The sequence below is a fragment of the Salmo salar genome, chromosome 20 (genome assembly GCF_965601325.2).
Source record: "Salmo salar chromosome 20, fSalSal1, whole genome shotgun sequence".
NCBI classification, from domain to species: domain Eukaryota; kingdom Metazoa; phylum Chordata; class Actinopteri; order Salmoniformes; family Salmonidae; genus Salmo; species Salmo salar.
In genome coordinates, this window is record NC_138310.1 from 91,781,324 (window position 1) to 91,806,588 (window position 25,265).

General features: G+C 42.2%; 3 protein-coding genes across 5 annotated transcripts in view; 2 read left to right on the forward strand and 1 right to left on the reverse strand.

Annotated features, from left to right (window-relative positions):
* rcbtb2 (regulator of chromosome condensation (RCC1) and BTB (POZ) domain containing protein 2) overlaps window positions 1–4,417 on the reverse strand; it is a 28,331-nt gene extending 23,914 nt beyond the window's left edge. For 2 of the 3 annotated variants that reach the window (XM_045704124.2, XM_082966817.1), the window contains exons 1-2: window positions 4,192–4,417; window positions 1,349–1,486 (exon numbers count right to left, since the gene is read on the reverse strand). In XM_045704124.2, the coding sequence (XP_045560080.1) occupies window positions 1,349–1,474 (126 nt within the window). In that variant the 5' untranslated portion in view covers window positions 1,475–1,486; window positions 4,192–4,417. Of the gene's footprint in view, window positions 1–1,348; window positions 1,487–2,262; window positions 2,362–4,191 lie in introns of all 3 variants that reach the window. The other variant, XM_045704125.2, reaches the window with a different exon arrangement.
* A 2,159-nt stretch (window positions 4,418–6,576) lies between these two features.
* Window positions 6,577–15,273, forward strand: cysltr2b (cysteinyl leukotriene receptor 2b). The gene is made up of 2 exons (XM_014163680.3): window positions 6,577–6,762; window positions 7,753–15,273. The coding sequence occupies exon 2, from the start codon at window positions 7,765–7,767 to the stop codon at window positions 9,136–9,138; it is 1,374 nt and encodes a 457-aa protein (XP_014019155.3). The 5' UTR covers window positions 6,577–6,762; window positions 7,753–7,764; the 3' UTR covers window positions 9,139–15,273.
* Window positions 15,274–24,778: 9,505 nt separating this feature from the next.
* The window catches only part of fndc3a (fibronectin type III domain containing 3A), a 199,304-nt gene continuing 198,817 nt past the window's right edge, over window positions 24,779–25,265 (forward strand). The window contains exon 1 of the mRNA XM_082966821.1: window positions 24,779–25,153. The gene's annotated coding sequence lies outside the window, so the exon portion shown is untranslated. The remainder of the gene's footprint in view (window positions 25,154–25,265) is intronic.

The window sequence follows — 25,265 nt, forward strand, 5'->3', positions numbered from 1 at the left end:
ATGGCAAAAGACAGTAAGATCATTGCCTGGGTGTAAACTGGGTCCCCTACGAGGAAAAACAAATAGCTTGGCGTGTTAAGACGCAGTCAGACATGAACAGAGGCTCTCAGATGGATCAAAACAGGGCTTGCACTGGCTTTACACGGCCAAATATAGCCTCACTATCTGCTTGACCCAGTCTCCGGAAATATCTCTGACTGACCTCAGGCTATATCCCACACGGCACCGTATTCCCTATACAGTGCCTCGCAAACGCAGACTTTTGCAAGGATTTCTTCACATTTTACTGTGTTACAAAGTGGGATTGAAATGGATTTGTCATTTCTTGTGAACAATCTACACAAGATACTCCAATGTGAAAGTGGAAGAAAATTATTACAAAAAAAAAAATTTCACCAAAATATAAGTAATTCCATAAGTATTCAGCCCACTGGTTTAGGCAAGCCTAAATTAGTTCAGGAGATAAATATGGCTCCACAAATCACCGAATGAGTTACAGGAACTCACTCTGTGTGAAATAATAGAAGTTGACATGATTTATAAAATCACTACACCTTCCTCTGTTGAAGTTATATTCTAACACAGTACGATAGTTGTTAGGCCTAGTTTCCATTTAATGGACATTACATTAACTATAGCCTACTGCTATGTAATAGACAAGGTTAAAGTTATATTCTAACACAGTCTGATAGTTGTTAGGCCTAGTTTCCATTTAATGGACATTACATTAACTATAGCCTACTGCTATGTAATAGACAAGGTTAAAGTTATATTCTAACACAGTCTGATAGTTGTTAGGCCTAGTTTCCATTTAATGGACATCACATTAACTATAGCCTACTGCTATGTAATAGACAAGGTTAAAGTTATATTCTAACACAGTCTGATAGTTGTTAGGCCTAGTTTCCATTTAATGGACATTACATTAACTATAGCCTACTGCTATGTAATAGACAAGGTTAAAGTTATATTCTAACACAGTCTGATAGTTGTTAGGCCTAGTTTCCATTTAATGTACATCACATTTTTGCATCTGAGCTCTTAGTGTGCAGCTCTCCTTTATTTTCAAACTTGTCCAAGTACTAAACCACAATTATTTCATAAAAACTAGGCCTAACAACTATCGGACTGTGTTAGAATATAACTTTAACCTTGTCTATTACATAGCAGTAGGCTATAGTTAACTACGTCCCAAATGGCACCCTATTCCCTACATTGTGCACTACTTTTGACCAGAGCCCTATGAGACCTATGTCAAAAGTAGTGAACTATATTGGAACTAGGGTGCCATTTGGGAAGAAACCCACGTCCCCTGGTGCTGAGCCAGACGGGGCCCTACAGTGCGTACCTCATCGTTGACAGTGACATAGAGGGCTTCGTTGGCAGCGCTGCCGAACACACAGGCCTGTCGTATCAGACGCAGTTCCTCTGGAGGCAGGAGAGCAAACACTGGCCACTTCCCCACGTCCAGCATACTACTACTCAGCTAGGGCAAACAGACAGAAACATCAGAGTATCATCAAGCATACTACTACTACAACTACTACTCACACTAGGGCAAACAGACAGAAACATCAGAGTAGCATCAAGCATACTACTACTACTCCTCCTCCTCCTCCTCCTCAACTAGGGCAAACAGACAGAAACGTCAGAGTAGCATCAAGCATACTACTACTACTACTACTACTACTCCTCCTCCTCCTCAACTAGGGCAAACAGACAGAAACGTCAGAGTAGCATCAAGCATACTACTACTACTCCTCCTCCTCCTCCTCCTCAACTAGGGCAAACAGACAGAAACATCAGAGTATCATCAAGCATACTACTACTACTCCTCCTCCTCCTCAACTAGGGCAAACAGACAAACACTCTACCATCAATCATCAACATAGAATAATGTACCAATAACACTTGTTGAATCACTAATTAAATGAAAACGGTTGGCACACAAACAACATTCTCCCTTAGCAAAAAGGAATTCCAAGTAAGTAAATCTGTCAATACAGGAACGCCAGAGGGAATTCCAAAAGGAACAGCTATTCTCATGGACTTATCGGTTATCATACAGTGTTTGTTTAAAGTGAGTAAAGAGAGTTTCAGAGTATAAATTGTCCCCCAAAACGACACTTTATTTGCTTGTCTAAACATCAGACTGTTTTCACAGTTACTCCATTGATATCCAGTCTGAAAGTCGTCATCGAAACCAAATATGCAAGTCCGTACAAGCCAGAAAGTTGAATACAATGATATTTAAAAACGTACTTCACCGATTGTCAGTCCTTTTTCGCGGTTGGAGGTGGAGATCTAGTAGCCATAGGAAAGTGTGCCTGGTAGGTTTCTGTTGCTTGTATTTCTCATCTCCTGACAGATTTCACGATGCACAATATGTAAACAATATCTGAATGTAACCGAACCGTTGTCAGCCATAACGTTGTCCCTCGCTATCAGCTGGAAGTGCTGGTGAACTTCGCCAGATGATTGCGTGGGACAACTTTAGGTCTGTGCTTCGGTTAAATTCGGAATATTAACATATTGTGTAAATCGTGTGCAAATTCCTCAAGCATTGAAAATGCAAACCATAAATACCCTTACGGGAAAAGATTGCAGTCGGAGAGTAGTATAACTGCAGTACACTGTAGTATAACTGAAATTAGCGGAAGATACTGCTTCCAAAATACGGTTTTTTTTTTATGCAGTATAATTTTGCAGTAAAGTTCAATTGCAGTAGTTCAATTGCAGTAATTCTGCAATTACTGCATCCAAAATACCACAGTCAACTGCAGTTACTGCACTTTTAATTCAGTTTCAGAACAGCAATCTTTTTTGTACGGGTAAAAACCGACATTTTTATTTAACCTGTATTTTTTAATCAGGGAGTCATACTGAGACGAAGGTTGTTTTTTGTTTTTTTTACAGATGAGCTCTGAAATACAGACCAGCACACTGAAATACGGTTTAAGAACACTACTGGGTGGCTATTTTGTCTCAGATTACCTCCTACATAAAAGTAAAGTACATTCAAATGAAGTTTATTCAACAGTCTGACTTGTGATTGAACTGTTATTAACAAATGGGGAGCCTACATGTTAAGAGACACAGAGAGAGAGAGAGACACAGAGAGAGAGAGAGACAGAGAGAGAGACAGAGAGAGAGACAGAGAGAGAGAGACAGAGAGACACAGACAGAGACAGAGAGAGACAGAGAGAGAGAGAGAGAGACAGAGAGACAGAGAGAGAGACAGAGAGACAGAGAGAGAGACAGAGAGAGAGAGAGAGAGAGAGAGACAAAGAGAGAGAGACAAAGAGAGAGAGACAAAGAGAGAGAGACAAAGAGAGAGAGACAGAGAGACAGAGAGAGAGACAGAGAGACAGAGAGAGAGAGAGACAGAGAGAGAGAGACAAAGAGAGAGAGACAAAGAGAGAGAGACAAAGAGAGAGAGACAGAGAGAGAGAGACAAAGAGAGAGAGACAAAGAGAGAGAGACAAAGAGAGAGAGACAAAGAGACAGAGAGAGAGAGACAAAGAGACAGAGAGAGACAGAGAGAGAGAGAGACAAAGAGAGAGAGAGACAAAGAGACAGAGAGAGACAAAGAGACAGAGAGAGAGACAAAGAGACAGAGAGAGAGACAAAGAGACAGAGAGAGAGACAAAGAGACAGAGAGAGAGAGACAAAGAGACAGAGAGAGAGAGAGACAGAGAGACTGAGAGGGACAGAGAGGGACAGAGAAGTCTTCCACTCTCGGATTCCTAGAGGCGACCTATTCCCTGTATTTAGGTCGGCGTCCCAGTTCCCACTCTTATCGCCGCTCGACTCCATCATTAAATCTGAGACTTTATGCCAGACGCTAGTTAGTGTGACCAAAAACAGAAGTACAGTATGAGATGTGAAGATAAACTGACGTCCCAAGATTACACTGGTAGCCGATGTCATGGCGACGATGGCTAGCTAAAATCATTTGCAGGGAACACGTCATTTAGAAACTGTAGTGACTAAGTTAAAACGCCAAACAAAACTACACACACTAACTAGCTTAGTTATTAAGTGTCATTGTAGAGGTTCATACTATGACTGACTGACTGACTGACTGTCTGTCTCCAAAGTAAACAAGACTCAAGATAAGGATACCAAAAGAGACATGTTTTCTAAAGTAGCGTCCGCTAGCATAGCATAGCTTAGCTTAGCTTAGCTTACCCCGGCGTTGTTATGCTATTCGTTAACGACGTCGTCGGGTCAGACAGCGATATCGGCGACTACCTAACATTTTCATATGGCAAATCGAGTTAAAAAAAGCTTTCACATTTCCGTCAGACAGGTACTAAGCTAGCAGACAGGTACTAAGCTAGCAGACAGGTACTAAACTAGCCAATACAGTGCCAATCCCTTCTCCGGCTGAGGAAGCTTCTCGGTTCTTCAGTAATGTGATGTGCGGTTCGACGAAACGACTCTTTTCACTGACTCGAGAGTCATGATTCAATTCATTTCAGTTTGTTCGTTTGACCTTGCTGTCAGGCCTCATCAATTAAATCATACAACAGGATAAATACACGCGTTCCACCGGACAATATAAGAAAAATAAAATGTTTTTGACCTGATAATTGATCACATGGTGCAAGAATGGATGCAATTCATGTATTATTGAATGTTATGATGGACACAGCTTTGTAGAACTAAAACATACACTAAACATACCTCCCTTTGACAACGAATCGTTTGTGGTGCTGCAGTTGGAACTATATCACCTTCACAGCAGTCAGGCAACGCCTTCCACCAAGAGTCGTTCATAAACTAGTCCGGCTGCAGACACAACTAGACCTTGTTTCAAATGCATCAATAAATACTATTATTTGTATGCCTAGCGATCAATAAATGTACATTGTTTATTAAAGCACACTTTTACAAGTCTCAGTCACAAATAACAGCTCCAATAAACCCCTTGTGGTGAACGAGAGGCTTATAAAATCATGACGAGTTTCCAGTTCATCATTCACCGGTAGAGGGTCCTGCGTGCCCTGGGCATTATTGACTCAAATGATCGAAATGAGTCGAAAGAATCGTTCTTTTGACTGAACGAGTCGAAAAGATCAGTCAGTAAAAAGGCAGAACGTCCCATCACTACTATTCAGACAGTACAAGTTGACTGCCGAGTTCATATCTTCATCGATGGGGGCGGAATATTATAAATATATATATATATATATATATTCAAGCACATCCGTCCTGCGCATTCGTCAGCAAGATGTGATTGATGGGCACACTGCTGCAGGTTGATTTGAAATCATTCCTTTCCAGTGGACCTAAAATATGTGTTTTATATGTACTGAAGATGATATAACCTTCACCATTGTAAAAACATATTTTGGAAGCTATAGATAATAGAAATGCATTTATTAATGTCTACATTCGTTTTTGCCACGTTTATTCTATTACAGACACTTAAATGCCTACTTTCAAATTATGAGAGCTAAACATTAAAAAAAATGAAAAAAGATATCAAAACATTTTCCTTAAAGTATCATTTTTAGAGAGTACTAATGTTACCATCCCCACTACAACAATACAATACCTTGAAACGTTCAATTGAAATACTGTAGAATTCCATTCATTCCCATGGAGGCCTGTTCCTACCGGGGATTACCAATATGGCCGACTAGTGGCTTCAAAGCTTGTTAATTGCCAATATACAGCAAATACAATCCAGGGTTTATATATATCGTTGCCTAAAATGCATGTCAGTGCAGGCTTATTGAGAGATACAGTATCTTTAAGATAAGAGAATCTTGGCACAATCTTTTTTTATTATTCCCTTTTGGTAACCATAATATATTTACCTTTTAAGTAAACATATAATATATTTCACCCCTACCTTACATTAATTGATTACTAGAACATCTAAATGTCCAATAACCTACTTTTTTGGTTACCTAAAGGGGGGATTTTTTATTTTTTTTTACCCAAGATTTGATCTGCAAGCCATGGGTTTGTGTTTCTCATTAACCATGCACAAACATGTAATTTAAGCTACTGGAAAGGAATGACTTCTCAAGTTAAAAGGCTCCGTAAAGGCCTAATGTCAGGGGTTTTCATCTGGTTGTTAACTTTGAATCGATGAATGTGTATTAATAGATTTTTCTCCATCCTTGGCAAATCTCTGAGGACAACGGTCTACTGTACACTGTGTGCAGAGAACGTCTCCGACTACAGTCATCAACCAGCCACCAGAGTTTATAATAATAACAATGAATTGATTTATTGACTGATTTGAAACTGAGTTGCATGAAAAAAAAAGTATTATGTCTCACCAACAAATAAACAAAGTTTTGAAAATGAAAAGTCAATAAGCAAGTGTTTATGAATGCAGAAATACAGGCCATGCATACACACGTTTAGACACATTTTCTTGGCTTGGCGCCTGGCAACTAGGAATGCTGGGGAGGGCTATGCAGGTTTCTTTTATCAAATTCATCTTTAAAAGGACATGTGTAGCTTTACTGGAAGAGCCAAACTAAATGGGCGGGGTGAACGACAACTTGACAAATGTTATTATAAAACTACCAACCAGGGAGGCAGAAAGTCAAGTGGCTCTTCTAGGGTTGATCCTGCAAACAACGTTACACAGCTTAGCCTACTCCACTCCACTCTGTAATGAAGTCTCGCTGTGGCAGTAGGTACACCTCTGGATCTGTAGATGAACTGAACAGCTGCTGATCGTCGAGAGAGTGTTGACTGAAAAGTCAGGGTGCTTCTCGTCATTAGTGTATCACAGTAGGTACAAATCAAATCATGGTCAATTGTTTTTGCTTTTTGTTTTAAGATTGATTGTAGTTGCAGCTTTTGGCTGTGTTTTTTGGCATTTGCTACAGAACGTGTTGTACAATGTGTATGGTGGATTATTAAGAAAATACATACACAAAGTATTGAGTATTTAAAGCTTCTAAATGCTGTGTTAATGGATAATTCTTACAATATTGAGAGTCCATGGGATGGGGGTGTGAAGTATTTTGGCAGGTAAATTTATAGCAGAAACTATTTACACTCAGGCCATTTTGGCTTTTACAAATCTCCTGAACTAACCAGTGATTTACCATTTTAGTTATTGTTCTGCTATTGTTCTTAATCTTTACAGTTAATCACTCTCTTCTCCCACTATTTCTCGCCCACCTCAGTTGTAATTGTTAAGAATCCTTTCTTATCACAAGTGAAAGCAAGTTTACACTGCGGGGCAAGAGAGGACTGGGGTATTTGAGAACGTCTGATTTTGGAGAAGCAAAACTCCATTGTGGTCCCAGACGATGTGGTAGATCAGTGATAACTGAACAGGGTTGTGGTTTGTAGTATTATGTATATGATGTAACGTGTCACCAGGATGAAAGGAAATGGTATTTAGAAGTGTAAATGTCAAAAAGTCTCGTGCCAACCACAGATATGAGGAAATGCTTTGAAACACTCCTGTAGTCTGAAGTGAGTTTGAAACCTGCTTGTTGTACTCCAACTTCCGCATGAATTCTTTCACCCACGGAGGAACACCTCGTGCTGCCGTGTAACTGTTGCCATCACAAATCTTGATTTCACTTGTAGCTTCCCCCCCCCCCCCCCCCCCCCCCATTACATCACTCTCTCTTCTGTGTGGACTCAAGGAAAAGTGCATGTGAAACAGCTAACGGGGATTCTAATAAACTGATCTCTCTCTCTCTGCCTCGTTCTCTCTCTCTCTCTCTTTCTCCCTGCCTATCTCTTTCTTTCTCCATGTTTTAGGAGCAATCTAAAATGAAAAAATTAGTCATCATGGAAGACGGAAACTTGTCCTCTAACTGTTCCATCAGCACGTTCAAACACAGTGTCTACCCACCCACCTACCTAGTCATCTTCCTCCTCGGCCTCACCTTCAACCTCGTCTCCCTCTGCTTCTTCGTCAGCATCTGGAGGATTAAGAAAAGGTTTACTCCCGTCAACCTGTACATGGTCAACCTGCTGGTGTCAGACTTGATGCTGGTGTGCTCCCTGCCACTCCGAGCCTTCTACTACTTCACGGAATCTAGCTGGGTGTTTGGAGACATCGCCTGTCGTGTTATGTCCTACATCTTCTACATCAACATGTACGGGAGCATCTACTTCCTCATGGTGCTGAGTGTGGTTCGTTTCGTGGCAATCACCCAGCCGTACAGGTATATGAGCATGCAGAATAGCCGTAATTCCTGGCTGGTGTGTATTTTGGTCTGGCTGCTGGTGTCGCTAGCCTCTATCCCTATGCTGACTTCAGGGACCGTCATAGACGCTTCTGGTAGAACCAGGTGCTTGGAGCTCAACCCAGAATACAAACTCATTCACATACGCACACTGATCATAGCCAACCATGCCACTTTACTCCTGGGCTTCATTGTTCCCTTTGCAGTCATCTCTATCTGTTACATATTTGTGGTGCGTAGCCTGCTGAAGCTGAGGAAGGTTGAAGGAAGGACAAAATCCAACAACAAGAAGTCCATGTCCCTAGTTGTAATAGTCCTTAGCATCTTCCTAGTGTGTTTCCTGCCCTACCACGTCATGCGGACTGTCTTCCTGGAAGCTGAGATGCAGGTGAGGGATAAAGGGTATGGAGATTCCTGTAGGTACATAGAGCGTGTACGCAAAGCAGCTGTGATCACTCTGTGTCTCGCAGCGGGGAACAGCTGCTTGGACCCACTCCTTTATTTCTTCGTTGGAGAGAACTTCAGGGTTTTCTGTCAGGGTGCTTACAAGGAGATGGAGGCAAAGTCATTGGCTAAGACAGAGGGAAAGAGGAAAGGTCCGACAACAGAGCTACGGGAAGGGACACGTCCGACAACAGAGCTACGGGAAGGGACACGTCCGACAACAGAGCTACAGGAAGGGACACGTCCGACAACAGAGCTACGGGAAGGGACACGTCCGACAACAGAGCTACGGGAAGGGACACGTCCGACAACAGAGCTACGGGAAGGGACACGTCCGACAACAGAGCTACGGGAAGGGACACGTCCGACAACAGAGCTACGGGAAGGGACACGTCCGACAACAGAGCTACGGGAAGGGACACGTCCGACAACAGAGCTACGGGAAGGGACACGTCCGACAACAGAGCTACAGGAACTAAACACTCCAAACAGCTCCAGACCCGATAGTTAGCCTGGGACAGGTTGCAAGTGAAATATGACTTTCTTTGATGGCTTTGAGAAGAAACTCTAGAGATGGTCATTTTCTTTTTCCATAAAAGACACTGCTGACAACCCTAGAAGGGAATATACAGCTAGATATATCAATACAAATGATGTGTCCCACTGTGTATGTATCCAGTCACCTCCTCATTCATTTTTCTTAATCTAATTGTTGTAGGCCTAACATGTTTACTATCAGGATATTCTATGACTTGTCCAATCCTGAACCGTTGCAATATACAGGTTAATAATTATTTTAGTCCTGTTCAAACAGCAACTTCTGGAGAAATCAGACACACCCACCAGACACACCCACCAAGAAATCAGACACACCCACCAAGGTACAGACCGACAGGATTGGACAGCTCTGTAGGTTCTGAATGGAAAGCACCAATCAGCATGAATGAGTGATAAAGTAGAAGTCAAATCAAACATTTACCGTGAAATGCTTACTTACAAGCCCTTAACTCTTCTTGAACTGTAGTGTTGGTTAAGAAAATATTTACCAAGTAGACTAAAATAAAAAGTTATAATAATAAAAAGTAAACGAGGCTAAATACAGGGAGCACCGTTACCGAGTCAGTGTGCTGGGGGTACAGGTTAGTTGAGGTAATTTATACATGTAGGTGGGAGTGAAGTGACTATGCATAGATATTAAACAGCGAGTAGCAGCAGTGTACAAAAAAGGAGGTTGGCAATTGTATAAATTGTTCAGTAGTCTTTGGGCTTGGGGGTAGAAGCGGTTGAGGAGCCTTTTGGTCCTAGACTTGGTGCTCTGGTATCGCTTGCCGTGCGGTAGCAGATGGGAGAACAGTCTATAACATGGGTGACTGGAGTCTCTGACAATTGTATGGGCTTTCCTCTGACACCGCCTATTATATAGGTCCTGGATGGCAGGAAGCTTGGCCCCAGTGATGTACTGGGACGTTCGCACTACCCTCTGTAGCGCCTTACGGTCAGATGCAGAGCAGTTGCCATACCAGGCAGTGATGCAACCGGTCAGGATGCTCTCGATGGTGCAGCTGTAGAACCGTTTGAGGATCTGAGGACCCATGGCAAATCTTTTCAGGCTGCTGAGGGGGAAAAGGTTTTGTTGTGCCCTCTTCACGACTGTCTTGGTATGTTTGGACCATGATAGTTCATTGGTGATGTGTACACCAAGGAACTTGAAACTCTCGACCCGCTGTTCGGTCCACCTTTTTCTGTAGTCCACGATCAGCCAGCCTCTTGGCGCATCACTGTTGCCAGGCGTAGTTGTCTTCCAGCTTATATTCGTGTGTGCACCCGAGAGTCAGCACCCCAAGGACAGTTCGTTTTATGCTACAGTTATTTTCCACTCTACCAGTCCCTCATGTTCACATGTCCTTGAGCGGTTTCACAACCAGGCAGGTGTGTGTGTGTGTGTAACGCGTGTCGTGTGTGGAGGACCAAGACGCAACAGGGAAGTGTATACTCATCTTCTCTTTTTAATATTGAGGAAGGAGAAACAAATATACAATTAACGGAAACGACACTAACAGTTCTGTCAGGTGACAAGCATAAAACAGAATACAACTACCCACAATCCATAATACAAACAAACCCCTAATTATAGGACCTTCAATCAGAAGCAACGAGGAGCCGCTGCTTCCAATTGAAGGTCAAGAACAAAACTGCACATAGAAACAGAGTGACTAGAATAAACATAGAAAATGCCCTAACATAGAACATATACCCAAAACTCTAGACCACTCTAATCAAACACCCCTTGTCTATACACATAGACTAACAATCCCCGAAACATATAAACAAAATACCCCCTGCCACGTCCTGACCATACTAAACACTAACAAATAACACCTTTACAGGTCAGAACGTGACAGTGTGTCACGAGTCTAACTCAGCCTACGCCGTAGTAACCCCCCCCCCCATTAGTCACATCTTATTATATTTTGCTCAGTCTATGTCAGCACAGCACAAACCTGTTATGTTTAGCATTAATGTATTGCTAAGCTATGCACCACATCTAGTTTAATAAAATCCCAACAGCAGGTTACCTTCGCTTCCTTGGGTACAGGGACTGTGGTGGTCTGCTTGAAACATGTAGGTATTACAGACTTGGTCAGGGAGAGGTTGAAAATGTCAGTGAAGACACTTGACAGTTGGTCCGTGCATGCTTTGAGTAGATGTCCTGGTAATCCATCTGGCCCAGCGACTTTGTGAGTGTTTTGTTCACATCGGCTACGGAGAGTATTATCACACAGTCCTCCAGAACAGCTGGTGCTCTCTCTCTTCAGTGTTGCTTTCCTCGAAATGAGCATAAAAGGAATTTAGCTTGTCTGGTAGGCTCGCATCACTAGGTAGCTCGCGTCTGGGTTTCCTTTGTAGTCCATAATAGTTTTCAGGCCCTGCCACATCCGACGAGCGTCAGAGCCGGGGTAGTAGGATTCAATCTTAGTCCTGTATTGATGCTTTGATTGTTGGATGGTTCGTCTGAGGGCATAGCGGGATTTCTTATAAGCGTCGGGATTAGTCTCCCGCTCCTTGAAAGCGGCAGCTCTTGCCTTTAGCTCGATGCGGATGTTTCCTGTAATCCATCGCTTCTGGTTGAGATATGTACGTACAGTCACTGTGGGGACGACGTCGCTGATGCACTTACTGATGAAGCCAATGACTGAGGTGGTAAACTTCTCAATGCCATTGGATGAATCCCGGAACATATTCCAGTCTGTGCTGCAAAACAGTCCTGTAGTGTAGCATCCGCGTCATCTGACCACTTCCGTATTGAGCGAGTCACTGGTGATTCCTGCTTTCGTTTTTGCTTGTAAGCAGGAATCAGGAGGATAGAATTATGGTCAGATTTGCCAAATGGAGGGTGGGGAGAGCTTTGTATGCATCTCTGTGTGTGGAGTAAAGGTGGTCTAGGATTTGTTTTCTCTGGTTGCACATGTGACATGCTGGTAAAAATGTGTTAAAACTGATTTAAGTTTGCCTGCATTTAAGTCCCCGGCCACTAGGAGTGCTGCTTCTGGGTGAGCGTTTTCTTCTTTGCTTACGGCCTTATAGAGTTGGTTGAGAGCGGTCTTAGTGCCAGCTTCGTTCTGTGGTGGTAAATAGACGGCTACGAATAATATAGATGAGAACTCTCCTGGTAGATAGTGTGGTCTACAGCTTATCATGAGGTACTCTACCTCAGGCAAGCAATACCTCGAGACTTCTTTAATATTAGACATCGCGCACCATCTGTTATTGACAAATAGACACACCCCCACCCCTCGTCTTACCAGAGGTAGCATCTCTGTTCTGCCGGTGAACGGAAAATCCCGCTAGCTCTATATTGTCCATATCGTCGTTCAGCCACTTCTCGGTAAAACATAAGATGTTACCGTTTTTGATGTCCCGTCAGTAGGATAATCCTAATCGTAGGTCATCAATTTTATTTTCCAATGACTGCACGTTAGCAAGAAGAACGGATGGCAATGGAAGTTTACTCGCTCGCCTACGGATTCTCAGAAGGATGCCCGATCTGCGGCCCCTTTTCCTGCGTCTTTTCTTCACGCAAAAGGCGTGGATCTGGGCCTGTTCTAGTGAAAGCAGGATATCCCTCTCGTCGGACTCGATAATGGAAAAGGTTTCTTCTAGTCCGCGGTGAGTAATCGTTGTTCTCATGTCCAGAAGTCATTGTCAGTCATAAGAGACGGTAGCAGCAACATTATCTACACAATAAGTAAAAAAAATAAGTTACACAAAACACAAAAAAAACGAAAAAAATAGTACAATTGTTTGGGAGAATGTAAAATGTCAGCCATGTTATTTGACGCCATCTTCTTATGTAAGGAGGAGTTTTTAATACATACAGCAAAAACAGGAAGTGCCCATTTAAAGCGTTTAAAACCAAGGTATAGTCACAACATTAAAATCCATCCGTTTACATGCAAGGCTTTGCCACCACCTATTTGTGAACGTTTACCCACTGTTATTGAAAATAAGAATTTGTTCTTAACTGACTTGCCTAGTTAAATAAAGGTTAAAATAAAAACAGCTGTGGTATATCAGACCATATACCATGGGTATTACTGCTCTAATTACCTTGATAAGTAGTTAAGTATCCAGGTGTTGCGGTGTGCTTAAGAACAGCCCTTAGCCTTGGTATTGTAATGTCTAGATCTTATAAACCCAGGGTCATTACAGTATATTGGCCATATAGCCCCCTCGGGCCTTACAAGGTATATTTGGAATTCAATGGCTATTAGTGAATTTTTTACAGTTTTTTTTTTGTTTTGTTTGAGCTGCTTTTGAAAGCAAAAGTCTAATTGAAAACCGTATTTTGTTTTGTTTAATTCGACGGATGGTTTAGTCAACTAAACCAGCAAGTCTGTTGGGTTACCACGGCAACTACTGTAGCTATCTAGTAAACTTGCTAGCTACTTCAGTGAATGTTGAATACATTTCTACCGGCAAATGTGTTAAAATTATAGCCATGGTATAAAAAGGGATGTTATGCTTCTGTGGAAAATAATTCAACTCAGTAGGAAGGCAGGTGCAGAAGGAGCGTTTGATGCAAGGTAAAAAAAACAGGAGATGCGTACTGAACATGAAAACAAACCAATACTGTCTGATGACTGAGGCTACAGAGGGATAAATAAAGAGAAGATAATCAAGGTCATGATGAAGTCCAGGTGTGCGTAATAATGGTTGCCAGGGCCGGTGGTTAGTTGAATATCCCTGACATACAATATTCTTTTGAATAACAAACACATTACAGGTGAAAACAGCCTACAGTAGCCTATCAATAGCACATAATGGCCTACCTGGGATGTTTATGAGGGGGATTTGAGCGTGCAACATTGGGCTAGGGAACTTGTAGCTTAAAAAAAATAAAAATAAAACTAAGTTAACCCTAAAAATGAAAATATGCAACCTCTCAAAAGCCGCCTTTCAAGTCTCCCTGATCTCTCGAAGTTTGTTCTCAAAAAACATAGAGAGTTGAATGGTCTCAGACGGTTTCGTAGCTTGGCGACAAACTGTCCACAGAGAGAGAAGGCCCTTTCTGCCTCCACGATGTCGCCTTTATGTCAGGGAGCGCCTTAACCAGCTGGTGGAGGTGTCCCGATCTTTGTTTGTTGCATCAAACAATGCCAACTCCTTGCATAGCCGCAGGAAGAAGGGATGCTGAAAAATCCCTATACAAAAAAAAACAATAATATATATATATATTTTTTTATGGAGAACATTTTTTATAATCTCACAAAAGCAGTACACTGGGTCTTTACAAGTCCTGTATTAGTAGATCTTTAGCTGTCTGTAGCACAGACAAATTAATATTTATAAAAATGTGATCCTTGGAAAGTCTTGTTCATGTCAACACTTCTCTCCCATGTCAGGAGGGCAGTTCAGTTGTCATGGAGATCACTTGTTGTAAGTTTGTGGTCCTCCCCCTTGTGCACTTCAAGCAGATGCTCCCTACACAGTGTATATTACTCAAAGATTAAACTACATAAAATAGAGGTGCAAGTAAGATGACTTTGACCCACTTATTTTGGACATGTCCTTAGTTATTTAATGACTTATCTAAAGCCTTCGATAAGAGTCACAGTCCCAGAGTCATTGATCGCTCTGTTTGGTACAGTTGATGGGAATAACCAGGAAGGTTGTTATTAGCCAAAAGGCTCATATTGTAATTTTGGAAATTGGAGACTGTACCTACCTTTGAAAATGTGGTTACGGGATTTAGGGAATGTAATACATATGGAAAAGATTCGATACAGTACCTCCAATAGAAGTCCAATGTTATAAAAAATATGGCAGCCGATTCTAGATAAATGGTCTATTCCCCCTTCATAACTGGGTTGATGATCTGCTACTACTGTGTACTATACACCACTTAATGTTAACTACACTGCTTGTAATGACTATATATCTTCTTATAATATCTACCACCTAATAGGATTTTTCATTTTTTTGTATATGCGAATTAAGTTTTGTTTTGTCCTGTACATTTGCAATCCCATTCAACATTACAATGAATGTCAATGTTTGTATCTCCGCCTTCATTTTGTTTGGTTGGAAAATAATAAACATATTAAAATAATAAACGTATTAAAATAATAAACATATTAAAATAATAAACGTCATCTTCGGGCCTGCTCTTTGACTCCGCATCTTCCTCCTTGGCCTCGAACCAGCAGGTCTTCGACAAGGTCATTTGCTACGATGGCATACTGAAGACGTCGTCGGGTAGTTTGCTCAGAACAGATGGATACCTGTAAATATAAAAATCCACACAATCACTTTCACATAGGTAATTAATTGCATAGTCTGATGATTCACAGAAGATATAATCATAGGCAATTGTTGTAGCCTAAACTATGAGTGTTTTTATAAGAGGGAATAAAACAGCTTTATTACACTATATGCATATGTAACCGATGTGAAATGGCTAGCTAGCTAGTTAGCGGTGGTGCGAGCTAATAGCGTTTCAATCGGGTGACGTCACTCGCTCTGAGACCTTGAAGTAGTTGTTCCCCTTTGCTCTGCAAGGGCCTCGGCTTTTGTGGCGCGATGGGTAACGATGCTTCGTGGGGTGTCAGTTGTTGATGTGTGCAGAGGGTCCCTGGTTCGGGGAGAGGAGAGGGACGGAAGCTATACTGTTACACATAGGGATAATAAAATATAAATTAGATACAATTGCAAGCCTATGCCTGAAGAGGCAGACCAAATTATTTTGCCTCCACTGGCTGAATCTGGTCTCGATGGTATCTCCTGGCGGATCGGGGTTTTATCCAACGTGAACCGAAAGATTCCATCTGCCATGATGAGTGGTGTCCTGCTGGCAGAGTTACTCCACGGCCATTTTGACAGGTTTTGAGACAGGTTAGATTAGCTCTTTCAAAAGTTTCAGCTGCCCATCACTCACAACAAGTCCTGGATTGATATCAATTAGAGCCTTGGACAGTGATCTGTGCAACAGCACATATCGCTCCACCATAAAGGAGAGATTGTTCCAGCGGGTGTTACAATCCAATATCAGGGTCAGCTCATACTCCATCTCCTGTTGCAGGTAGGCCTGAAGCTTATCGTTGCTGACTGTGGCCCTGTGAAAAGTGAAAGTGACATGCAATCTTTCGGATCCTCTCCTCTGTGTTGTACAGATCATCTCTCACATGGGACAGGGCTTCCGATTCCCTCCTCTTCTTCCGTCAGTCCCACTCATCATCATCATCATCATCTCTGCTGTCATCATCACTGGTAAGTGGCTGCTGTTAACGGATGTGTAACGGTTCTCATTTGCTTGTAACGACAACGGAAACAGTGCTGTTCTCTTCCACGGTTTATTCCGCAGACACACACACACAACACAATGAGTAAACTTCAGAGCAACTGAAAATTGATCATGAAATCTCCATCAAAGTTGAACAACTCTTTGTCTTTTTTATAATAGTCGTAGAAAAGCTAAAAAAAAAAAAAAAAATTCAACTGTTACCTTTATTTAACTAGGCAAGTCAGTTAATAAGAACAAATTCATACTTACAATATGCATCATTACATCTATAACAACATGACTAAAGAGGAGCGCTCAATTTATAATGGCTCCACCTGGTGGTCATAACGCAGCACCGCAGCACATGGGCTCCACGTATACAGTCATATAACACTGGTCCATAACAGTTTGGGAGCACGTACCTGAAGACACACACACACACACACAAAACACAACGTGTTTTCCTCAGAGCAACTGCAAATCGGTCATGAAATCTGACTGACATGAAATAAAAACACATTTACACTTCACTTGGTGACTAATCTCACTAGCAAGGAAAGTACAGGATGGACGCTAGCTAGCCTTTAGCGTACATATCCATACACTTCTAAATACAGGACACAACTCTGTAACACTATCATATAACATGTCAACATCGATAGTGATTATAAAACAATATCGTTTTCAGCCTTAATACACATTAGATATCATTTTAAAAGTGAAAACACTGGGTGCAGCATGGATCACGGCACATACGTCCATCAAAGTTGAACAACTCTGTGGCTGGATGCTTCGTGATCACGCAGACATATTATGCACAGAGATGCAGTTGCACAAATAATACAGCAGGTGGCTCCACAACTACACATACATACATACATACATACATACATACATACATACATACATACATACATACATACATACATACATACATACATACATACATACATACATACATACATACATACATACAGTCGTGGCCAAAAGGTTTGAGAATGACACAAATATTAATTTTCACAAAGTCTGCTGCCTCAGTTTGTATGATGGCAATTTGCATATACTCCAGAATGTTATGAAGAGTGATCAGATGAATTGCAATTAATTGCAAAGTCCCTCTTCGCCATGCAAATGAACTGAATCCAAATCCCAAAAAAACATTTCTACTGCATTTCAGCCCTGCCACAAAAGGACCAGCTGACATCATGTCAGTGATTCTCTCGTTAACACAGGTGTGAGTGTTGATGAGGACAAGGCTGGAGATCACTCTGTCATGCTGATTGAGTTTGAATAACAGACTGAAAGCTTCAAAAGGAGGGTGGTGCTTGGAACCATTGTTCTTCCTCTGTCAACCATGGTTACCTGAAAGGAAACACGTGCCGTCATCATTGCTTTGCACAAAAAGGGCTTCACAGGCAAGGATTTTGCTGCCAGTAAGATTGCACCTAAATCAACCATTTATCGGATCATCAAGAACTTCAAGGAGAGCGGTTCAATTGTTGTGAAGAAGGCTTCAGGGCACCCAAGAAAGTCCAGCAAGCGCCAGGACCGTCTCCTAAAGTTGATTCAGCTGCGGGATCGGGGCACCACCAGTACAGAGCTTGCTCAGGAATGGCACCAGGCAGGTGTGAGTGCATCTGCACGCACAGTGAGGTGAAGACTTTTGGAGGATGGCCTGGTGTCAAGAAGGGCAGCAAAGAAGCCAATTCTCTCCAGGAAAAACATCAGGGAGAGACTGATATTCTGCAAAAGGTACAGGGATTGGACTGCTGAGGACTGGGGTAAAGTCATTTTCTCTGATGAATCCCCTTTCCGATTGTTTGGGGCATCCGGAAAAAAGCTTGTCCGAAGAAGACAAGGTGAGCGCTACCATCAGTCCAGTGTCATGCCAACAGTAAAGCATCCTGGACAAATTCATGTATGTTTATCCCCGTTTTGTTCCGTTTGCTTCCATTTAAGCAACGTTTTTCAACAGAATCGACAGAATGAATACACCCCTGATCACGTGTAAACACAGTTCACTTTCATTGCAGCCACGCTGTATTCCTTCTCACATCTACGCGCTCTCCTCCTTTCACCTCTTCCCTTCGCTTGTGGACTTTAATGCACAACACATCATGTGACCAGGTGAAAAAAAACGTTTCCAAGCCAAACCATATCATAACCGCTGCACACAGCCCTACATCGTTGTCACCATATTAGCTAAAGTAACATCATAGTCAGCATTGCTAATAGAACTAACGGGTTAGTAAACCCGCTACAATCATGCAGTAACGTTACAGTGTACAGTCACTAAGCAGTTACACCGGTGGGCCCCGGTGGCAATAAATTAGTTATACCAAAAGCTTACCTTGACTTGGAAGAGTTCCAGTGTTGTATTGGAAAGTAATAGCCAGCTAGCTAACATAGCATCCCTCTGTTTGGGCAGGTTGTTTCAGTAGGATAAACTAGCTAGCTGCATTTGCTAGCTTAGTAAGTGAAACTGAAAGTGGAAAAAAAATGCCTCTATCTCTCTATTTCTCTCTTACTTCTCCTTCATTTAGAAATAAATGAATTTGTTCAAAACTGTTCAACTATTGTCTTTCTCTCTCTTTGAGTCAACTACTCACCACATTTTATACACTACCGTGCTAGCTAGCTGTAGCTTATGCTTTCAGTAGAATATTCATTCTCTAATCCTTTGATTGGGTGGACAACATGTCAGTTCATGCTGCAAGAGCTCTGATAGGTTGAAGGACGTCCTCTGGAAGTTGTCATAATTACTGTGTAAGTCTATGGAACCATGATCCTCCTAGGTTTTGTATTGAAGTCAATGTACCCAGAGGAGGACGGACACTAACTGTCCTCCGCCTACACCATGGTGTTTCCCTACAGAGTGCTGTTGAGGCTACTGTAGACCTTCATTGCAAAATAGTGTGTTTTAATCAGTTATTGTTGACCTTCTGTCAAGACTTCCGCCGAAGTCGGCTCCTCTCCTTGTTCGGGCGGCGTTCGGCGATCGACGTCACCGGCTTTCTAGCCACCGCCTCTCCAGTTCTCATATGTCCATTTGTTTTGTCTTGTTCCATACACACCTGGTTTTCATTCCATAATCACACTGCGTGTATTTAGTCCTCTGTTCCACCTCCATGTCTTTGTGTGTAATTGTTTCGTGTTACGTGGTTATCGTCACGCGCCCGACTGGGTTTTCATGTTTCTGTGTTATTTGCACACGGTTAGGTTATTTTGTATTACAGTGTCTTGTATTGAACATTTATTGCGCCTTACACTTTTGCCTTGTGGGCTGGAGGTTTTCAGGACGCTGCGTTCTTCTGTTATCTACTCTACTGCCATAATAAAGTGTGCGCTTGTTCAATACTCCCTGCTCTCCTGCACCTGATTTCTCCACCAGCAGCGCACAGCCCTGACACCTTCTTTGCAAAATAGTGTTTTTTAATCAATTATTTGGTGACACGTGATTATATTTAGTATAGTTTTATCAAAAAAGGATAACTTTTAAATGTTTTACCATTTACATTTTTATGAAATTCACTGAGGATGATGGACCTCCCCTTCCTCCTCCTCTGAGCCTCCACTGCGTGGATCCTTGCCATGCCCATGTTCCAGTGCTCTTGGAACGAGTGGAGATTGATGCTCATGTATCTTTTATTCTGAGAGGAGGTATACTTGTCAATCGTGAGTGAAAAACGAGTGTCCCACTTCACCGTAGCCTGTAGGTGGTCAGCTGGCTTGTCCTTCTCTCTCCATCGGCATACACTCTCACCTTTCGGGAGAGCATGTCAGTTCATGCTGGAAGTTGTCCTAATTACTGTGTAAGTCTATGGAAGGGGGTGAGAACCATGAGCCTCCTAGGTTTTATATTGAAGTCAATGTACCCAGAGGAGGACGGAAGCTAGCTGTCCTCCGGCTACACCATGGTGGAGGGATTTTGGGGGAGGGTATAGCCATCTCGTTTAAGTGCTGCTCTTAGGTAGTTGCATCGTGCCATACCTTTGAAAGGAAAAAAACATTACATTATTTTGGCATTAATACTTGTCATATATCAGTTTGCAAACAACGTAAAAAAACAACTATTGAGTAAAAAAAAAAAAAGCTGCATACAAACATGGTCTCTTTTTTTCCTTTCTTGAGTAAAGCAGCTCCAAAATGCAGGTGTTTCAGCCTAACTCAGTGCTTTCTGTGATGGTGGGGCAGCCAGCGGAAAATACGGATTGGCTCAGTGTTCTGTCTCTCATGGGGACACTACGTCACCGTAAAATCTACGGGGAGAGCTCGAAAATTCAAGCCCCTTGGGTGCTGCCTTTAGAGTTACATTGGAAGTGCCCATCCAAGAAGGCCACGGATAAAATGACGTCAAATCACGTTATATCTACAGTAGCTTTGATTGGACTGACCATGTCAACATCATACTTTAAAAATCTTAGCTAGCAAGCTAGCAGTCATCATCATGAATCAAGTCGACAATCTACTGGAAAACCCTTTTCAATCCTTTTCAATCCTTGTCATATGAACAAAAATTATGAAGAGAAATTCTAGATATAAAACTTATTGTTGCTCATTGGACATAAACATCACACAGTAAGTTGGAAACCGCAAATTCAACAATGAGTGGTTTGGAAGGAATCGGTGGCTAACTGCAAGCATTGCAAAGCAATCACTAGCCTGCTATTTAGTGGAGTTTACACGTGTGGTCCAAATCTGGGTTTAAGGGTCTCTTTTCCAAGCTTAAAAGGATAAACATTTAACATTGGCCATGCTGTCAATCCAGCATGATATTCTGCTACTTGCAAAACAACTGGAAACTCTGAACTGGGAAATCTCAGACTTCAGTGAGCTCAAGACAACTGGGAACTCTGGGGAAAAATGAGCTCCGACTGGTAAAAAACGTTTTGAACGATCATCCAACTCGGAATTCCAAGTCGGGAACTCTGTCCTCTTTCTAGAGCTCTGTCCTGAAGATCACTAACGTCATGATACAACCTTGTTTTTTTCCTGAGTTCCCAGTTGTCTTGAAAGCAGCATAAATCCAGAGAATGACAGACTTTGATGACAGAGTTTGATGACAAAATGTGCCCACGAAGGACCGCTGCATCCCCTTCCTGTTCAAGTGAGCACAGCACAACAAGGTGCTGCTGCATAAAATATGTAATATGCCAGGGAGATATGTATACTGTAGCTAAGAAAGAAATACTAAATGTATGTTGTGTAGTATGCTGTTAGTTGCCCATGTGCCTTACCGTAATCATTTGGTCCCTTTTCCCCTTATAACTTATCCTACTGTTCTGACTTGGTGGTGCACATGTAGCCTATAGCCTGTGTTAGAGAAACATTATAAGACCTTTCATTGTCTGCTTATATGCTCCCTTTATTTATCCTACGGTTCTGACTTTGTGTACAGGGAGAATGCTGTAAGAACGGCCCATGTTCTGAATACTGTCGCTGTACATTTATAAAATGATGAACAAATAGTTTATTGACTACATCCATCCTAGCTCGCTCATTCATTTCTTAATCGAAATTACTGATTGCCTCTTATCTGATCGTTGTCCCCTTATGCCATAGTTTGTGCATCTCAATTGTCAGTAGAAACCACATTTGTTTAAGCAAGTCAGACATATCAGCTATGTTTTTTTAAAAGGCAGTAAATTAGTCTGAATTAACTGTTTCGCTGCCAGACAAGGCTCCGCTGATAGCCAGGTGTAGCAGTGGTAAGGTGTTGGGACAGCTGTTGGGACAGCTTTATGTAGGCCCTAACAGCTAGCTGTCTGAATCGCCGTGTCTCCAGCCAGCTTAACTACTCACTGGACCCCTATGATCACTCGGCTACACATGCCTCTCCCTAATGTCGATATGTATTGTCCATTGCTGTTCTGGTAAGTGATTATTGTCTTATTTCACTGTAGAGCCTCTAGCCCTGCTCATTATGCCTCAGCTAACCTTTCAGTTCCACCTCCCCCACACATGCGATGACATCACCTGGTTTAAATGATCGTCACTCTATGCCTAGGTTTACCTCCACTGTATTCACATCCTACCATACCTATGTCTGTACATTATGCCTTGAATCTATTCTATCGCGCCCAGAAACCTGCTCCTTTTACTCTCTGTTCCGAACGTACTAGACGACCAGTTCTTATAGCCTTTAGCTGTACCGTTATCTACTCCTCCTCTGTTCCTCTGGTGATGTAATCCAGGCCCAGCAGTGCCTAGCTCCACTCCCATTCCCCAGGCGCTCTCATTTGATGACTTCTGTAACCGTAATAGCCTTGGTTTCATGCATGTTAATATTAGAAGCCTCCTCCCCAAGTTTGTTTTATTCACTGCCTTAGCACATTCTGCCAACCCGGATGTCTTAGCCGTGTCTGAATCCTGGCTTAGGAAAACCACCAAAAACCCTGAAATTTCCATCCCTAACGATAACATTTTCTGACAAGATAGAACTGCCAAAGGGGGTGGAGTGGCAATCTACTGCAGAGATAGCCTGCAGAGTTCTGTCATACTATCCAGGTCTGTGCCCAAACAATTCGAGCTTCTACTTCTAAAAATCCACCTTTCCAGAAACAAGTCTCTCACCGTTGCCGCTTGCTATAGACCACCCTCTGCCCCCAGCTGTGCCCTGGACACAATATGTGAATTGATCGCCCCCCATCTATCTTCAGACCTCGTGCTGATAGGTGACCTAAACTGGGACATGCTTAACACCCACCCGTAGCACGCACTCCTGCAGGTATATCTCACTGGTCACCCCCAAAGCCAATTCCTACTTTGGCCTCCTTTCCTTCCAGTTCTCTGCTGCCAATGACTGGAACAAACTGCAAAAATCACTGAAGCTGGAGACTCTTATCTCCTTCACTAGCTTTAAGCACCAGCTGTCAGAGCAGCTCACAGATCATTGCACCTGTACATAGCCCATCTGTAAATAGCCCATCCCCATACTGTATTTATTTTGCTCCTTTGCACCCGGTGTTGCCAACAAATTTTCAGGGTAAGTTGATAGAGGCAGGTTGATTTGTGGCTAAAAGTTGCTAAATGACGTTGTGATGTCATTGCGTGATAACGTTAAACTGCATTATTACGTAGAATACACAATAAAGTTACTCGAATTGACTGGCCATCTCAGTGTAACCGATGTGAAATGGCTAGCTAGTTAGCGGTGGTGCGCGCTAATAGCGTTTCAATCGGTGACGTCACTCGCTCTGAGACCTGAAGTAGTTGTTCCCCTTGCGTTGCAAGGGCCGCGGCTTTTATGGAGCGATGGGTAACGATGCTTCGTGGGTGTCAGTTGTTGATGTGTGCAGAGGGTCCCTGGTTCGAGCCCAGGTTGGGGCGAAGAGAGGGACGGAACCTACACTGTTACATCGGCAATAAATATGATTTGACATTTGTTCAGGTACGGACTTCCACTCTTTTCTGTACTTCTGGCTGTACAATTTTGATTGAGACATGTTGATTGATGTTGTAAGATCTGTTCAAGATCAAACATTCGTGACCAACTGTATTCATTGGGTTTGGCTCGTCGAACGCGTACTACTGCTGCTGCTGCAGTCAGCCAACAATAATTTGCAATTTGCTGAAATTGCTGCTGCCTGTGCACGAGCTGAGCGCCTGCTGCTGACGTCAGTCACAATGCACTTTTGCAGCCGGGCACGTGTGTTGCGACTGAGTGTGTGACAGGGAAAATCGTTTTTGTGTCACTTTAGGGAGGGAAAATGTGTGCATTTTAGCATTTGAGTCACTTTTCAAAAGTTGCTAAAAGTTCCAAATATATATTTTTAAAGTAGCTAAATGTGTTGCTAGGTGCTGTTTGAAAAAAAAGTTGCCAGGGTTGTCTGAAAAGTAGAAAATTGCTAAATTGGCGTCACTGTTTGCTCCCAACTATCTCTACTTGCACATTCATCTTCTGCACATCGATCACTCCAGTGTTTAATTGCTATATCGTAATTACCTCGCCACTATGGCCTATTTTATTGCCTTACCTCCTTATCTTACCTCATTTGCACACACTGTATATATACATTTTTTTCTACTGTATTATTGACTGTATGTTTTGTTTATTCCATGTGTAACTCTGTATTGTTATATGTGTCGAACTGCTTTGCTTTATCTTGGCCAGGTCACAGTTGTAAATGAGAACTTGTTCTCAACTAGCCTACCTGGTTAAATAAAGGTGAAATAAAAAACATATGAATACTATGCAAACCCAGTCTCTATTGGCTAACAGTTGAGTAAAGATTGACGGAATCACTTCTTGTTTTTTTTTTAATAAGAAACATTGGAACTCCCTTCCATGTCATACAGCACAAGAGAACATAAAACCTGGCTTCAGAAAACACATATGTAGACTCCAGAGAAATGACTAGGATGCGCATGCGTACAAAGATCTGTGTACATTGTTCTGCGAGTCAGAGACGGTTGGGTTGTGTTCGGACTAGACCTGGGTTAACGGTTACTGAACTGTGAAGAATAACTGGTCATTTTACCATTTTAGGACAGAGGAAAATCTCGAAATATTTTACTTTAAACACGTCTTCTCTGCGAAACATGTCACATGACTACTTAACGTGAGTTAACTTCGCTAGCTAACGTTAGGTAGAGTAGCTATCCAGCTGTCAAGCTAACTACAACGGTATCGGGTGCCGCTCGCCTGTGTTAACTAATTATCTTCGACGATTATAGCTACCTACAGTAACTAGCTAACTTCATCAGCATTAATCACATTGCTGCCGCCGAGCAAGGAACAACTGTGGTGAGTAGCATTTGGTGACATACATTTGGTGCTAATTAGCGACTAGCATAGATAGTAGCATAGATAGCAGACAGTCTTGACTTGTGTAACGTTAATGTTAGGATGCTAATCG